The 19,451-nt window shown below is 40.6% G+C and overlaps 1 protein-coding gene across 1 annotated transcript; it reads right to left on the bottom strand.

Annotated features, from left to right (window-relative positions):
* Positions 1 to 7,978: 7,978 nt before the first annotated feature.
* LOC119648145 (serine/arginine-rich splicing factor 1A) lies at positions 7,979 to 19,206 on the bottom strand. Its single transcript, XM_038049702.1, has 4 exons — positions 18,867 to 19,206; positions 9,328 to 9,694; positions 9,199 to 9,263; positions 7,979 to 9,140 (listed from the first exon to the last, which is right to left on the bottom strand). The coding sequence occupies exons 1-4, from the start codon at positions 19,025 to 19,027 to the stop codon at positions 9,032 to 9,034; spliced, it is 702 nt and encodes a 233-aa protein (XP_037905630.1). The 5' UTR covers positions 19,028 to 19,206; the 3' UTR covers positions 7,979 to 9,031.
* Between the last annotated feature and the right edge of the window lie 245 nt (positions 19,207 to 19,451).

Genomic DNA, 19,451 nt, shown 5'->3' with positions numbered 1-19,451 from the left:
TCTAACATAGTCAAAGCTGTTGACTGAGGAAGAAATCAATAACGAGAAGACAGCTTATTTGATAATTTTGCACAGTGAATATCGTTTGGTGATCAAAGGGTAGTATAGCTTCCAGGGCAAAACCGTGGGTACCCACCTCCACGTAGGAGTTCTTTCTAAACGAAAAGGTGCAGACAGAGCAGGATGCGGACGAGTCTTTCGCATCTAAAACGAAACAAACTGCACCAAGTTCCCCTCCACGTTGGCGATTGTGTAGGGCTGACAACCCTACACGGATAATTACATGCTACCAAGCCACAGAAGAAACCTCTGACTACCCTGATAATACCCCTAACCCAGTAAAGGACAAAAACAAACGCATTTTCTCATGGAACGTGTACAGATCGAAAGCTGCATAGCAGCAAGCGACATTCTGAGCCAATATGGACAAGGATTGGTTTCCTTGAGAAGCGACCATACAGCATACTATGCGCTCGGAGTAGATTCTTTAGTCAACCAAAAAATGGATAATGCTGTTATCGGCTAACATAAGCCAACGGCTGCCCACTTTGCATTTGCAAGACAATACCTATGGTAGAAAAAGACCATATAAGGGACTAGGTGGAAACACTGGAAGAGGTTAAATATACAAAGCTTTACAGGAAGCCCAAAGCCCCTTTATAGACAAAGACCCGCTTGAATACCGATTTGGGGGAACGACCATATGGAAACATAAACAAAAATTTGTCTAAGAAAAAGACTTTATTCTAATTTTAAGGGGATCATCCCGTGTTCGGGTCCGAAAAATAATTTTTGTTTTTGCCATCAATTGTATCCAGATATAGTATTTGGATATTTTTTTATGTTCCGAGCCATTCAGGTAAGGTATCCTATGTTAGGTTTACTTCGGGCACAATAATTATTTTAGAACACAGTGAAACGTGCCTTGACAATATTATAAGATTATGTCGATCACCCTAATGAAGTCCAAATTTACCGGTCCGAACAACGCTCGGGTAACTTCGTTGAAAGAGCGAGAATTGAACCATGGAGCATAGACTAGATATATCAGATCAATGGTCAGTTAAAATTTTGTTGTTAATAATCACATTTTAAGTTTTAAATGCGTTTTTTTTTCGAAAATGCATGTTGAAAATCGGCGCCACCATACCTGAATCTATCCAAAGAAATTCTTTGAAATTTTCACGGCTTATTCAAGAGGATAATTTTGATTCATCGGGCCGTTATTTTATGCATTAAAAAAGCCATGAAAAATTCTAAAATTTACAAAAAAGTTAACAAGCTACCTAATTCACGAACCGGGATATTCTCCGCAAATTCGAACGCCGTTTATTTTTTTTTTGCGAGATTGGCAGATAAGTTGGCGTATACTTCAATAATGCGCGACGATATCCGGCTGCAAAAATTCTTACATTAATAAACATGGTAAAAAATTCGCACTTGTAATCTTTGTTCAGTTTTTCAAAAAAAGTTCCACAAAAAACGGCCTTCATTCGGAATGACGCTCTTAAAGAATTACGTGATGGTAAGTTTACCCCAAAACAGTTTTACTCTTCTTGGCAGCTAATTTCATTAGTTGTTTAAAATTTTCAAAATATGTCAATAGTAGGCCTGACGTAATTTTTTCTTAGGTTCTAGGGTCAGGGACATATTGAATTCATTTACGGGGAAACCGCCAAGCCCAGCGATTTTACTCCGTTTAAGTGCATCAAAGCCGAAATGATTTCTCTTCTGATTGGAGGAGAAGTCTGTATCCTCTCATTACGGCGACAAACTGGTTCATCCACAAGAGACAAATGTTCACCGAATGTGATACGGTTAAGAACCAGGGTGAAGTGCTCCTTCAACCTCTTTAACTCCTCATCATCGTGGATGGGGAGTCAACTGCTAAAGTCCCTCCTTCCTTTTTTTGTGATGCGGTACACAGTTCGGAAGTCGTTGCTCTAGCTTTCGCTTCCCTGACCATTCGAATAATATGCAACCAATGACGAGGCAGTGGAAGCTACGGAAATCTACAAACTTCCCAACGTTACGGTCGCCAAGACCGTGTCTTTTCATCATATGTTCGAGTAAAGTGTTGTCAGAATCCACCTTGACATGCAGATTACCCATCATGATCAAAATGTCACCTTCAGGAGACCTCTCCTGAACTATGCACAATTACTAACAGAAAGCATCCTTTTCACTATACCGGAAATTTCCGTTGGCGTATAACGTTGTATAACTGTGATGCCCCTTAAGCTAGACCGGACTCTTGCAGTGAGAATCCAGTTAGAACCCGACAAAACGCCTTGCAGTAGCTGTCAGTAACAATCCAACACCGGATTCGCGTCTCTACTATTCAAGTTTCAAGAGTACAACAGTACGCTGCGATAAGTGCAGCATGAGGGGGAGGAGTATTCTTCAGAGTCCCACCATCTTACTTCGCTTAGAGCCAGAATGTCCAGCTTATATCGCTGGAATTCTCACTGGCGTGGGAGAAAACGAGTATTCCCCAATATATTCACAAGTCCAGCCCATTTAGTGTGGATACTGTGGTTAAGTGTTCGTAAATTCTTCATCGAAGATAGTCATTGCATTTTGTTCTGTAAGTACTACGAATTATTTCTTTTATTTTGATTTAGAATTGTTTTGATATAATGTTAACCATCACATGATTAATGGCCTTTAAAAAATTTTGTAATTATGTGTTGAATTAATAAATAATTCAATATTAAAATTGGTTTGGTAAATATTGCATATAAATAAGTGTCAATTTTTGGCTGTGAATTTTGTTTTCAGTTTCTTCAAAATAAGGTTTCAAGTAGTTCTCTCACAATTTTCAGCATTTTCATACCTTTTCGACTATCCATAAATGCAGACTTGCCATATTGATGCGACGGGTAAATAGATGGTTTACCACTCATGGTTTCAGCCTTACATTAGAAGTGAGCATCCTGATTAAAAAGAGAATACCAACCTTGTGTCTCATATCGACCGGGAAGTTGATAATAGATAGCTCATGGTCTTGACGAGGAGTTGTATCGCAAGCGCCTTGCGCAAATGCAGAGACGAGAAACTTCCAGGTGGCATCTGCATATCACACCGTCTCTGAACTGACTGTGATGATGATCCCGAAAGTGATTTCCGTTTTACTTCCTGCTAAGGAATGTAAAGACATGCATAACTGCAAGGAAAAAGACTCAAGAGAGGTATTTACTCGTGATGATGAGTATCAAATCTTAGCAAAACTAGTCAGGAGGCGGATGGACTACACGGCTCACCGGCAACTTAGGTTCGGAACTGCATCGAAAGGGATTATTCTTTACCCATCCTCCATACCATACCCCTTTCTCTTGCGGAAAGTAGGCGGGGATTCGTCAAAAGCTTTACGCAGACACAGACGAGCTCCTTCTAGGCAACACTACCACAGAGATGCTGATTTATATCACACGCTAGATCTAGAACCTAAACTACACCAATCTAGTACAATCAAATTACACGCTATACTCGTTTACACACGTCCTGAAATAAATTCTGAAGGTATTGAAAGGAAATTTCTGGACGATAACAATGGTGAATACCCGAATCCAAAGACGAATAGAAATTCAAAGGATGACGGTACAGAACGAAATTCGACGTAAACGCCGATGAAGGAGTGTCTGTTACTGGAGATTATAGGGAATGCAGGTATATCCTCCAAATCAATTTATGGACAGCGCTTTTGATGCGGGATGGAGCTTGATCGCATACAAATTTGACAACTTATGAGCCATTTGCGAATGTTTAGACAAAGTCGTCTGGTAACTCACCCAACAATAATCCGGTAGAAAGGCCAGGTCGAAAGAAAGTGTATTCGCGAAGCCCAGAGCCAAAAATAGTAGTTTATTGAAAAAATGAAAGATCAGTGAGATATAATAAAGGCGTAAGGTCTGAAGCTTTTATGACAAACTTTCAGATTTCATAAAAAACTGAGAACAGCACAATTCCCGCCAGGTAACCCGATGTTTCCTTTGTAATAAAATTATAAAAAATTATACGTAAAATAAATTCATTGAAAACACTGTTTACTGCATGAATTTAATCTTGGGCAGAGCAATGAATACTTGACATTACGAGGTATTCACCGAAGCTGCAGTCAAAGACAAATCGTACTATAAAAATGGTAACGAAAAAATGTAGGACCGCTATAATTGTTGTATCGACATCGAAGGAGCTATATTGAATAATAAAATCAAATTTTATTTATAAAAAAAAGTCATGTTAGCCTTAGAACTTTTCAGCCCAATTGTTAGTTCCAACATTTTTGTAACGGCGACAGACGAGTCGTAAATCAGCCGCGTTCTAGGAGGGCAAACGAACTTGAAATCGACGAATTGGTAGTGATATTGGAGGAGGATGTTACTGGAGTATCAGAGGGATACAACGTGCACCGTAACCCTAGAGAAAAAATATCGTGATCCCTGGGTGATTTTGTGAAATTTGGTTTCTGTATTCCCTACAAATTACCCCTCACTAATATGAAAACCTGCCTGAACAATCGCCACATCTGAATAGACAAAAATCGAAAGGTTTTTTCTATGTGGTCACTAGAAATGAACCAACCAATTTCAATGTTATTTTATTTGATGGGATATTCAAGCAATTGTTCACTGGAAGCAAACCTTAACGCGAATGTACATATATTGTTCAATCAAGACCCTCGGGCAGCGTTGAAAGAAGCAAGTGCAGGACGAAAGAAGCTTTAAAAACCAGACTTATGGATTTTTCCCCATCTGAATCATCGGTTGCTACCAGCTAGTTAGCTTAGAAAAGGAATCACATTTTTCCAAATTTCTGCAAGCCTTGCTGGATGAATGCAATGCATACATGAAGTAGTATCAACATAATTATTTGTGACACAACTGCAGTTAATACGGGAAGCAAGTAGTTACGAAACTCCAAACACAATTCAGACAAAAAAATTTAGGAGCGCCTCAGTTTATAGCTTATGCTATAACCAAGCAGACTGTTCACAGGAGGTGAAACTGCCTAGGTAAGCTTTGAAGTTTTGCGAAACAGAAAATATAGCGTCTGCTGGGCTTTTCAGTCAGGATCGCAGTTGCATTCTGCACATCACAATATCAATTCAACCCCAATAGTGTGTTGTTAGTGCATCTAGCCGGGTTTGATATAGAAATTTTCCAGCTTGGTGGCAAAACCAATCGTAGAAAGCGGCGACTCGAATAATATTGCAATGACATTTTATAAATTTAATATTGTATTTATGTATGTATTGGTTGTCTAGTTACAGGGATTCGCATACCCAAAAGTCCTCTAACACGACACACAATATATTGACGTTACGCATAACGCACTGCGATGACTCGACTTCAAACCGGATGATTCATTTTTTGTCCTGCTTTTTTGACAAGTTTCACCTCCTGTCTATAGTCTCTTGTTCTTCGCCACTTGCATTCCGTGTTTTCAACCGAATCGCGGCCAGTCAGTAACAAATCAAATTATTAAAGATGTTTTGATAGAATAGGAGAATATGCAAAGAAACTATAGTGGCAGAAAAAATACACCATCATCAAGAAACATGGAATGCAGAGATGACGCTCAGTTCCTTTTTGAACTCTATCGAGGATATGATTTCCCCCAGAAGCAAAAAAGGCGGTCTTGAGTCAAGTGAAAAAAGCTTCCCTTTTTCCACGGTACCAGGTGGAATTCACGAACAATATTTGTACTGATTGCTTATTTTCTCTTTCCAAAATGAAGAAATCCTCCCAACGTTTCTTGTGACCTTATAGCAGCTGCTTGGGCAGAGGCAGGATTTTTAAATAAACGCTACAGCAGGGCACATACGGTAAATTAATAATAATAATAATCGTTGGCGCAACATTCCATATTGAAGCAGTGTTTTGAAGTGTCAGGGCACTTCAAGATCGTAACCGTACAGATTATTACCCTGATTTGACACAGGTACTCATTCACAGCTGAGTCGGCTGGTATCCGACGTCAAATCACGATACAAATCCGACTGCCATCAGTGAAATTTAAACCACGACCTTCCGTACAACAGCCTTGTGCTCTAACCACTAAGCTATCCGGACACATACACAAATTAAATTGCGCAAAGGCTTTGAAGTATCTTACCACTCACTGCGCAAAAGAACGTTCGGTGCCTGATGTACTTCGTTCAAATATGGCGGCTGAGCAAGCTGTAAAATTAATGGAAGTGTGAAGCTCTTCCAGTCCATACTTGCAAAAGTGACAAGTATCTGAATAAGATATTCATAAACAGTGATTTAGTAATTTAAAATCATTTACATAAATTGCATACCATATTCATACTCTTCAAATTACAAATATTTTTATTCGCGGGAATTTTTTTATACCTTTACAAAATCGGAGTTATTTTTTTAGTTTTATACAAAAGTTTACCTTTCACCAGCTCAGACATTTGAATCTAAAAATAATCCAAACCCTAATCCATACACATATGCATATTTCGTAAGTGGTAACTCTTTATATGTATGTACCTACTGTAAGATGCGAGGTACAATCCAGATGGGAATATTTGTCTGATTCAGGCAATCATCTGCCTGTCCGTCGTACGATGCAGATACGGACATTTATCTGCCTGATGTCTGAGACAAGCACAGATAATTGCTTTCCACAAGCACAGATTTTTATCTGATGTAGACATTTGTCTGCTCATCGCAAGCAATCCGCAAATTTGTTTATTAAAAGGTTAACTGGTCGAGTAAGCTAATTCGTATAGCACGGCTCATTTCAAGATGACGATGTCCACTTCCTGATTATAATCCATGGGTATTTGACCCGGCGCCGGTTAAGGTCATCCCGTGTGAAGGCCGTTTTTTTTGGCTTTTTTAGAAATTTTTTTGTGAAGAACTGGTTAAAGATTTTTTCACCATAGATTTATTAATATCTTGAGCCTGCATTGTAATTTTCCCAGCCCGATTGCATAGTTGGTTATTGAAATACAGAGCAATTTATACACCCATCTCCAAAAAAAAGGTGTTTTTCTGCTGCCACGCTAGAAGGCGCCGCGATCATCTTAAAGAAAAAAAGGAAGTGTCATTTTAACGTACAGACTTAACTACAGTCCGCAAACTTGGATTATTAAAAAATATTAAAAGCTAAATTTTTGGTGCCGTGTTAAATTTTTTTTTTTTGTGAATTTTGGTGTTTTTTCACTTGTTCAATGAATAAAAAAAAACTACTGAATGAATCGCAATTATCCTAGTTTGCGGACCGTAGAAATATGTTCTGAATAAGTCGTTCAAAGAATTTCGTTGCATAGATTTTCAACATGCAGTTTCGAGAAAAACGCATTTAAAAAGTAGAATGCGATTTTTAGCCATAAAACCTTAACTGATCATTAATCTGCCGTCTAATCCATAGGTTTCTTCAAGAAGCACATGTACTGCCTTGGCTTCAATTCTTGTCCTTTTAGAGAACTCATTCGGACCGATAAATATGAGATTTATTACGGCGACCGACATGAATCTGGCATGTGACTTATCACGTGTTTAACATTATAATTTCCGAACGACTTCGAATATCAAAAAATCACTTTGCCCATATATATTCTACAGTATATCTAGATACAATTGATGCCAAAAAATCGACTCTTCAAATCCGACCCCCTTAAGTTCTTCTAGTTCGAAATTGTATCAGGCCAGGTTACCTCGATGACTTGATGCAGACAATTATTCGTGAAGTCTTCATATAAAAGTAGCCGTAACTTTCCATGTACCTACTTCACCCATATAGTAGCACAGAAAGAACATGAGATAGTTGAATTTCTAAATTTTGGACAAAGCAGCTAGGGTGTTACTTTGACCCGACAGCCCCGCTGTTAACCATATTCAACTATAAAGACCTTTTCCCGACCACAAAGGAATAACTACACTCTCAGATTCCTTCCTCTAAATTTGCTGTAAATTTAAAATGTGGTTTCTCATTAGCTTGAAATGAAACATCGTCGAAATCGTGTGCACTAAATTTTATTGTTACTTTATTTATAAAACGAAACACATGCAAAATTTATTACTAAATATTCAAAATGGACTGAATTATTAAAAGTTTTAAAGACATACCAGACAAGCTCATATTCGGAGTCCTCCTAAAAATCCAGATTTTTTGAATTGAGTTTCAATTTGAAAAGAGAATCCTCATCCAACGTTGTCCAATTTAAATTAAGAAGAAGAAGCGTTTATGATGAACGATTCTGAACCGTGCATATTTGTATTGCTTTCGGGCACTCCGAAGTCCATTCAGATTATGTATGTTTGCAACTTTCTACTCGAAACAAATGCTCTTAATATCCTTCCATCTTATCCTATTATTCCCACGTTGTCCTAATCCTAATCCTACTGTATTCATCATCATCCTTATCCTCATCATCTCAAAACAAAATCCATCCAAAACTATTCAATTCAAAGTATCCTATCCAACAAATCCAACGTTTTAAATCCTTCCAGTCCATTCAAAATAAATGTCCAGAAATCAAAATCCCCGCTCCATTTTTATCCATATTATCCATCCACATTTTATATATTGTGAAAAGAAAAAGAAAATATATTAATAAAAAGGTATTTTGTGAAAATACAAATGTTCTGAAATTATTTTTCTTGTTCTCTGCTGGAAACATATGAGCTGCTGCGATCAATTCAACCACGCTGCGGGGTGGAGAGCCGCGCCGCTGCCGCACCGCAGCTCATATGTTTACACATCATCTTACAATCTACATTAATAGTATGTCATCCATCAGAAGCAAACACTATTAGTCGGGACATAAAATGCATTAAGAGCCAATTAAATATTATGATCGCATGTATGGTGGGGATATTGGAAAAGTATCAAATCAAGGAATGTATGTTATTCTGCTGGACAAAGTTATTTGAGTTCATTTCGCTAATGCAAAACACTTCCTTGATGCTTCAGTCAAATAGCGGACAGTAGGGAATAGTTTGTATTGAAAACGATATTGCTGTTGTGTTCTGGCATAACTAAATGGTTACTTAGAAACAATAATTCTTGCTTAGTAGTTTGACCTGGAGCCAGAACGGGATCTCGAGAACGAGCGTCGCACCGGAGAGTATGTGGGGGTACCGCGCCGTCGCCGTGGTGAATAGGATCGGGAACGTGACCTAGACATTGACAACATTCTGTAACAACAAACACTTCATGCTAAACGCAAATGCTCACCTGTCGCGATAGTCACGCCTCTCGTCGCCTGTGTCTTCCCGCACTCGAATATAGGCCACCTCACCCTAGATAAATGAAAATGGTTTAAGGATGTGTCACAACTCCATGAATTCTTCCAAGAGAAATTACCTCATGAGATCTGAATCTGGAATCATCCAATTTCTTAATAGCATATTTCATATCTTCGTGACGCAAGAATTCAACGACTCCTGTTCCATCTTTGTACGTATCGGCAAAGCAAACATCGCCTGCCTCGCGCATATGATCTTTCAGATCCTGCCAAGAGCCGGACGGTGGCAGTCCTGAAACTAATACGCGGAATTGCGAACGTTTTGTCGGAGGACCTCTTCCACCACGACCTCCGCCTTCTCCTCTACTACGATCGCTTCGATTACCGCGATAGCTTCCTGGACCTCCGCCCCTTGGGAATTCAACTCGAAGCCGATATCCGTCATAATCGTATCCATCTCTAGCTTTTACAGCGTCCTCGGCATCTCTGAAATAAACATTTTTGTTAGAATAATGAACTCCTATTAAGTATATAAATGGGACAGCTAAATTTGTATGAGACTCAATAAAATTAGACCTTAAACATTCTAAACGTGAAACAAATGAACCAAAGAGCCCCTCAGAAAGAGTTTCACCATAAACTGGACATTCGTGACAGCAAGGGACTTACTTGTTAAAAGCCGATATTAGCACACCCAAAATATCGAGCACTTTTAATTTGTTAATGCAAAGATGATAATATTTAACCGGCGAAACACCACAGATAAGTAATGATAAGGCACTTCGTGCAGATATCACTAGTATTAGATTAGCGTCGCAAAAATTGAAGTGTTGTCGGATGTAATCGGACCATTCTTGGATAACGAGCTCTAGTGCATGGCGTAGTTGTATCAGCCTCTCTTTCTTAACATGTGGCCTATCTATTGCCACATCCGCCTTCTCATCAACACTTCCACGGGTACCTAGATCGCGCGTTGACGGAGGACTTAATATGAAATTGTATCAGGGCAAAGTACTCCGATGAAGGGATGCGGCTTTAGAATGACACAGAAACAACACAGAAAGTCTAGTACGAAACGTCCGATCCTAACGTACGGCTCTATTGTATGGTGACAGGCTTTGAAGAAAAAATACAATAGAATGAAGCTTAATAGGATTCAAAGAACCACGTGTGCAGATGCTACGGGGCTCTGCAGTCCTGCCCGGCAGATGCTCTCATTGTACTCCTGCATCTCCTCCCCATAGACCTCCACATTAAATATTTTGCAGCGTGCAGTGCCGTCAGACTACGTGAGTCCGGATGCTGGACAGCGAAGTCCTACGGCCACAGCAACATCCTAGATGGAATACCTGGAGAAATCTGGGCATCCCCCACGGACTATGTCACACGCAAGCTGAACTTCACGAGAAACTTTGCTGTGGACCTTCCAACCAGGGAAAAGTGGAAGACCGGCGGCGTGTTGCAAGACTATGACACAGTATTCTTTACGGACGGATTAAAGATGGCCTATGGAATCGGCGCGGGGGTTTTCTCGAATACACACGGTGTATCCAAGTCGTATGGTCTCCCAGGTTTCGCCAGTGCATTCCAGGCGGAAGTACTGACGATATTGGAAGTCTGTCGATGGCTGGAGCGTGATTCGCGCCCCAAGCGTAACATAGCCATTCTGATCGACAGCCAAGCGACCATCAAGGCATTGTACTCAACGACGACATCTTCCCGGCTGGTAGGGCAGTGCAGGGACGCGCCCAACCATCTGGGCGGTATGCTCAAGGTCACTCTCCTCTGGGGTCCCGGGCATAGGAACATAGAGGGGAATGAGCGGGCTGACGGATTGGCCGGGCAAGGCTCTGCTCTTGGCAGTCCCTTGGCGAATACTGTCGGTGTTCCACTGGCGGCTGTCGGGAGCGGAGTCTACTCGCACTACCTAGCAGCCGCGGGCTTGAAATGGCGAAGGCTTACAAGCTGTGCCAAGTCAAGGATCACGAGAGCTCCTGTGCCAGACGCGTGCAAATGCATTTAAGACCATGCCACTAGCCTCGGCATACCCTACATCTCGCATTGCCGAAGCTGCGGAGAAGGAAGGGTAACCCTCATGCACTTTCTCTGCGATTCCCCAGCTCTGGCTAGAGCCAGGCTGCGGACACTGGGTAAACCATTCCTTGGGGACCTCAGAGAGATTTCTAGCTGCAGGGTCGGAGAGCTGCTTTTCTTCGTGAATGCTACGGGCTGGCTCTGAAGATCCGAGCCGGCTGGACGCTGCCTCCCTGCTCCCATAACAACAGTCACGGTCTTAGGAGATTTTGGCATCAAAACGGCGCACCAAAGCGCTAATTGGGCTCCTCGGAGCGGCCACTGATACCTATCTACCTAGTACGAAACAATTTCAACTTGATACTGGTGTTTACAAATTTTGGAAAAAGCAGCAAAGGCGGACCTAAGTTACACCGTCGAAAACTTTCCCGAAATTGATGAAGAACAGATGAAGCAATGATCTGAACTGCGCCACAATTCCAAAATGATCCACAGGGTGTTAATGTGGTTAGTGCAGGAGGAACGGTGAAAACCAGTCTGATCTCAATCGATCACATTCGTGATATTCTTTGATACATCCCACGATGATTTTAGCCATGGTCTTTGCAATGACAGCACGAAAATATCCTTTCCAATTGCAATAGTGCACTTTTTCGCTTATTTAGGAAGGTTTGGATGCTAAGCCCGAAACGAAGTCCATGGACTAAAAAAAGATACGAGTCAGTTGCTCTTTAGGATTTCTCAATCCTTAGAATATTTAAGAGAATCGGTTTCACGTGCTTACTTAGAAGCATCTCTAGAGGATTTTAAGACGCGAACCTTGAAACAGAATAAAAAATTTGACCTGTAGACAGGCTGTCAAACGTACCACATCACATCCGCCATACAAACCATGATTCCAATGTAGCAGATCGTGGACCAGATATATTGAGAACTTTTTAGTGCGAAGCAGAGATCTAGAATTTGTCCGTGATCAGCGTCTCAGTTTATGCTGTTGCCAGTTTTGTAAAATTTAATCAGTTGTAAACTGCTAGAATTGATATTGTTATTATCGAACAATATTCTTTTTACGATTCTCTTGAAAAACGATATAACAACGTTAGTATATTTCCGCGAAAAACATTGTGGTTTTTAAAACCCACTCACAAGGATTAAGCTTACGACCGAGAGAAGTGGCAAACTGAATCCATAATTAAACAGAATAGCGACTAAGGACTCATATCATTTTCTCCTAACTACCACCTAGTGCGATTCGTTAGACACTTACAAGTGAACTAACTTGTGTGTCCCGAGAAAAGGCAGTTTTTTTAACCTAACGATTTCGAGACGATATCGAACGTGGGAAGCTTTCAAATGTTAGGTCGTATATATTTGGCTAATCTGAAGTCTGGTTTATGATGGCTCAGGTACGTAAGATTTGACAATGCATTTCGATACCGGAACAGAAAAAATAGCCGAATTCGATACTCTCAACTGTAAAACGTTAAATACTTAGCGAAGCTGTACACACAAACTTTCAGATTCCGTCATCCGCCGTCACTTTGAAGGTTTTGTGTAAAACAAAACCTTATTAAAATCGGTTTGTTGTCTGTCTGTTCTCGGAGACGGTTGCAGCGATCGACACCAAATTTAGTGGGAACTGTTAACGCTCACGCATACAGTGAGTTACATAATATAGTCATGTGTGTATCACATGAAAGTTTCAGTAAGTACTTTCCGAAACCAGCCTTAGTTTTAACATTTGTTGGAAAGGTGGGGAGCGCGGGGGGTTGAAGGTGATAATTTCTTTAACGAACCCATTCTCAGAAACTACCCAACCGAAAAATCTAAAAAAAAGTCAACAGGCTGCCACTGCCTGAGAGTCAATATTATCACCCATTTCAAGTTTCGGTAGTAACAAGATATAATCAGGCAATTCGCACAGCCACAGCCGCCTCAAACAACCCCTGTCATGGTACGCACATAGATGGTTCAAAACGGCAGAATGGTCGATTGTTTGTAATTTTCAAACAAAGCGTATCAGTTGCAAACCGAAACAGCGAATTGAGATGTACACAAATATATGTGGGCACTGTCCATTTGAGAATACCCAGTTTAGAAAAATATTTATGTATGCGTTTTTCGTATTTCGCATGTTCTGTATTAGTCAATTGCCCAACCACCTGTTTGCTTCGAACACAGCCATCTGTCTGCCTGTTGTCTGATAAACACTGTCTGATGCCTGAGACAGATTCAGACATTTGTGTGGTACATAAACAGACCTTGTCCGAGACAGACATTCAGCTAAGCCAGACATTTTGTCTATCTGATGACCCAAGCACAGAAGATGTTTTTGCTTTCAAGGGTTTTCTCTCCACGAAAGAATTCTTCAGTCTTGGAAATATTTTTCGAGTTAATATGCACGTACTTCTTTGTCTACACCTGCTGTAGCTTTTAACTTTCTTATTGAATAATAAGTCCGAATCCTCCACACATACGTAAAACATGAATAGCTCTTTAACACGATAATATTCGCTAGCCAGGCAAATACTAACATCTCAATACAAAAAACTAGCTGGACGCTTCAGGTATGAAAGGTTTTGTGTATTTCCTTTTTATTATAACTTTGTTAGTAATAGTGCGATTTCCACCAAACTTGGTAGGATCAAGTTCTATATAACCTACATTGCCGTTAAATTTCGTGGTGCCAGGATGGACTTAAGGGGGAATCTGCAACCAATTGCTGGAAACTCAAGTAATATACTATTATTACCTTTATTTGAAGGGATATCGTTATGGAAGGTATTTCGAAGCCTAGCCACCATATAGTGGCAGGATTGTTTCTGAAGTATTCTTTTTTTTTCATTTTTTGAGCATTCTTCCATAGTAGTTTATCCCCCACAGTTGAGTTTGGAATAACTTGACCGCCTGTAGGATTTTCAGATTTTTCGATTGGGCAGTTCCTGAGAATAAATGATCACTTGCGACCCCGTACTCTACCCCCACCACTGTTCTATGCCACCTGATTTTAGAGCGAACCACCATAACAATTGTCGGCCTTCGTCAATTTGTAATCAATCCACTGCCCATTATCCACAAGCACAGGGTTTTATGCCCCGAGTACCCTGATGATATATGGTATCACAGAAAGTTCATTTTTTTTACGAAAACCAAAACTACAAAAACGAAAACCAGCTAATTAGTATACAGACACTTTAAAAATGCATTATTGGATCGATATAATACTTCAGTTTTGTTGCATGTGCAATACAGAATACATTTGTTACACTTTGCAAACAATGAAGTGGTTGGATATCGTCGACTCTCCTGTGGCGATTTCACTCATGAGTTACACATACATACGTAGTGTTGAGATATTGTAGTTCCAGATTTTCAACAAACCAGTGAAAGCAAATTTAGCACTTCTCCGCTTTAGTCGAAACAACGCTTCCTAAATGTACAAATTATTCACCGCCTTCGATATTCTGCTGATTAATACAAATGGAAAGAGTAAAGTGACTCATTAGATTGAAAACCTGGTTTTGTTGGTGTTTGTTTTCAGTCCGACTCTGCTCTACGCAGAGTAATAGTTGACTGGTGGAAAGATTTCGTTGCGGTTCTCCACACGGTGGTGATTCCAATCAATCCGTTGGGGATCAGACCCCAATCTGCAAGGGACCTATTTGATGTGGCTCTTGCCGCGAAGCCTCACCGGAGGATACCGTGGAAAACGGGGTGGTCCTCTGAGAACATATGCTCCAGGGAAATTCCTGGGTGATGTGTTCCCAAGTCCGGTTATATACGACTGGCTTCCTTGTGGGAGTTTCATTGTGGTTGTATCGCAGTCAGAGTTCCTTATGGGCTCATGCGCGCTATACTCTTAATGGCGACAAAAATGTTGGATAGACCTTACATACACTGGTATGAATGCGAGCTTGCACTCAGGATAAACCAGTACCGCTATACCACTCATGGCGGGGTTCAAATTTTGTCCTCCAAATCAATCACTTGGGCACAGTTCAAGCAAATGTCATCGATATAATCGGGATATTTAAGCATGAAGAAGAGAAAACGTTTCAATGACCAAATTCAACCCTTGTGGACCCGGCACTGGTCTTCAAAGCCTTCTGAGACTTTACCGCGATGCAACCAACATGTGACATTTGGCACAATCAAATGTCGCCCTGATAACCGCTACTAGTTTCTCCGGAATGAGTCTCCTGCGTGAACCATTCTAAATACACTCCCTTTTCACGTTGTAGAAATCATTCACGAAATTGACGAAAAATTTGATCTAAACGGGGTGATAACAAAGAAAAAAATGTCACGGTAGCTTGCAATTTCATGCACAAGAGAAATTCAGGGTAAATACCTTCACAAAACCGTTGAAAAAGGCTTGCTACCACTCGCAAAACCTTTCCTGACACGGTGTATGGTTGGCTGGTTGATAACAGAACTCAAATCCACCCCTTACTCATCAATATTTTGGCAGAAAAAAAGCTTCCCACTGCTCTTCTGCAAGCAGATGTAGCTAAAAAGGCAAGCGATCATCGAATGATGGTCCCTTTCGAGATCACTCCTTTGGTTACGCATATTTAGGAAACAGACCATAAATCTATTGCTGATTGCTAGTCAATTTGATTCTTAAAGCCTATGAAAGCTTCAGAAATCTACAATTTTCACAGTAATATAAATAGCATCCGCCTCAAATTGCGAAGGAAAAGATTCAGCCGCGCATAAGAAACTTACCGTTCTAATGGAAATATTTGCTAAATACGAAATATGTAGCGATAACAAATTTTTGGCAGATAGAAAAGTTAGACGTGTTTTAGTGTGCTCGGAGATTTTCTATTATTACAAAAAATGGAGCAGAGAATTTGCATAAAATTTTGTGTAAAAAAATGGAATCAGTGCTCTGTAGCACTTAAGATGTTGACAGTGGCACACGGTATCTGCTCAAAGTACAAACAATGTTTACAAATGATACAAGCTCTTTCAATATGACCGAGAAGATGTCAATGACAAGCCTCACTCTGGACACTCCAGTACATCAAAAACAGATGATAACGTTGAAGCTCTGAAGAAAATTAATTTAATAAAATCGTCGAATTATCACAAGAGAGGTTGCTGAGGATGTTGACAGATAGGTCGGCTCTTGTCATATATTTTTTCGGATACTTCGGGCATGAGGCGTGTAGCAGCGAAGTTTGCCCCAAAACTGCTAAACTTTCATCACAAATACCGTCGGATGAACATTGCTCAGGAGCTGCTGAGTGACGTCAATGACGATCCAGATATACTCAAATGGGGCATAACTGACTTTTTCCTGTTCCCAAAACTCAAGAGACCTATGGAAGGATGGAGATTTGCAACGATTACGAGATAAAGACTGCACTGCTGGAAGATCTCAGCCTATACCAAAAAGTGTTCATCAGGAATGCTTCGGGACTGGAGAAAAACGCTTGCACAAGTGTATTATATCTGAGGGGAATTACTTTGAAGGGGACAATATAAATATTGATGAATAAATATTTTTCTATAAAAATAAAATTTCAAATTCATCAATTGCTGATCGATGTTTCGATATAACTCGGTGAACCGATTTGTCTTCGATCTTGAAATATTTGTGGAAGTTCAGGGAAGGTTTAAACGGTGAAAGTTATCCTGGACATAGAACAAAAGTTCAGAAACTATAATTAGCTGAGTGAAAAAGCAATTCCTGTGACCAAAAACAAAGAGGTCGATGATCTTCATGCGACCGTTCAGGATTTTCTTCCAGGAAAATTCTTTTCTTAGAAATCAGTTGACACAGTTTCCACCCAGGATGACTTAGTCTAACTATCTACCTGCCTGGACTACCACCTTACAATTTACAATTAAAAGTAGAATTGATTGTGACTATGTTGCGTAACATAAATCAACCCCCACTGTGCAATGGTACGAGACTGGCTGTGAAAAAGCTAATGAATAACGTCACCGAGGCCAAGGCCATCAAAGGAAAAGACGAGAGAATGTCTTCATTCCGTGTATACCGATGATTCCTTTGAATTTTCCATTCGATTTTATGCGTCTACAACTTCCCGCGCGTCTGACCTTTGCAATGACCATAAGTTGCAAAGCCAGTCGTTGAAATTTTACAGAATCAGCTTGAAGTTTCCGTTTCGCGCGTGGACAATTATAGATCGCGTATTCACAAGTCGGAAAACCATCATCTTCATATATTTACCGACCGCAAAAAAATACATCAGAAAGTAGTGATTAAGTATATAACTGTGTTGAATTTAATATAAATGAAAATTTTGTATTAAGTTTTGACCATATTTTTCATAAACATATTTAGGTGATACGGAGTTCACCGGGACATCTATATTATTTATATTCGTTTTTTTTCTATTGCCTGTGGGCGCTAAAACACCAATCTCCCGGAAAAAGAATTATTTGTGATATGTGAACTTTAGTGTACTCAGTGGTTTAGGAAATGAGTGAATTGTCAGATTTACTTTTTGGGCGCACTAGGGTATATCCTGAAATGAACGAAAATCTCCACAACTGGTTTTCAGTAAAGCGTATAAGGTGCCCTAGCAAATTTCAATTAATTTGCCGCAGACTACAAGTAAGTAAGCCATTTCATTACGCCCTAGTCTTGGGAGATTGATCGTGTGATACGCGCCATACTGAAGTTGCGAACTACGACAGAGCAGCAGAACTTGGTTGTTAATCTGAGGTTCCTCCCATAAATATGAAAAGTGATATAATAGACGCATACCAGCTGGCAATAAATTGAAATGTTTAATGCTATCCCATTAAATAAATTTGATGTGCTTTCTACAAGCTTGGGGCTGGAACGCCACATTTCTACCGAACCGACATCAGGTGATGACCAATCTTATGATGCACTCTAAGCATTCATTTACGAAAAGTAGACACCGTTGGAGATGTACATGCAACTTCGGGTGTACCATGGCTATTCAATCGCTACTCAAACCTCTCCGCTCGGCATAAATTGGCGGGTATTCTCACTAGTAGGTTATACTTCCGCTACTATGTTTGGAGACGTCTTATAGAAGCAACCAAAGAGCACGAGAAAAGGAATCAAACAAGATCAGGCAAATTGTCTATCTCGGCACAGGTCTTCCTTGGACGTATCACGACCCTGTCGCCGGGTTAATACCCCTATGGCGCATTCATAACATCCCGATATACAAAGAATGCCATAAGTAGACAGCTGGCACCAAGATACGAAGAACTCTCATCAGCCCCAAAAAGTCAAGAGCAGTACAATTCCCAAGAGCAATGCAGTACCTTAAACAGAAGTCGAAGCGGTGGGAATTCCAGCGAGTCGACGGGCCGCACAAAGTCTACGTCCAAATTGTGGGCTCAGAAGAAATCTAACTGCAGACCTCGCTGAGTCATTTGCACATAAAATTCCTCGAAATCCCCGGCCATGTTCCAATCTCCGAACAAAGGCTCCAAGGGCGCATCCAGCCGCGAAGCTCCATATCGATCAAACAATGCGGGCCGCGAGCTGCCTCCTCCACAAATGTCCATCAAATCCTCTAGATGAACCGCAATCCTCAAATTCAGAAAATATACTCGAAAGTCATCACGCAAAACAGAAAACAACCACCCACAATCGAAAACTTACCGGGCGTCTTCGAACTCGACAAATGCAAATGGAGGACCACGCCGGTTTTTCAAATCAACAAACGTGACTTTGCCGAATTTGTGGAATAAGTCCTGAATGTCTTTCGTGCGAATATCTGGCGGCAGGTTTCCGACGTAAATGCGGCACTCGTTTCGCGACATTTTCTAGAATTTCACAATTAGGAACCAGCACTAGCTTGCAAAGAAAATCAGCGGGAAGCGCTCTCAGCCGACAACCGTGAAAAGTTAATAGAACAAAAGCCCGGCAACCGTATCGCACCACCGTTCAAAACTTTATCCCACAGCAACTTATCGCACTCAACTGCGCCGCGAAATGAAGACCGACGTATGTGTCCGAACGTCGCACGGAATTATGCCTGCTTCGTTGTGACGATTTCTCGCTGTCATGTCGTGGCCACCTGACATTGAACGTACGCATGGTTAATTCCTGAGATAAACGCTGTCCCCCGGGCCATTCAAATTGTAAATATTAAGGCAAATTAAAATTCGAACTAAGGAGTAATATACAGTCGTAATGGCAGCGGAAATAATAATTGCATATTCTTTAACCCTCTAGATTCAACAC

Source organism: Hermetia illucens, chromosome 2 (assembly GCF_905115235.1).
Source record: "Hermetia illucens chromosome 2, iHerIll2.2.curated.20191125, whole genome shotgun sequence".
Classification (NCBI taxonomy): domain Eukaryota; kingdom Metazoa; phylum Arthropoda; class Insecta; order Diptera; family Stratiomyidae; genus Hermetia; species Hermetia illucens.
The sequence above is the reverse complement of the archived record's forward strand: the minus strand, read 5'-3'. Positions and strand labels throughout refer to the sequence as shown.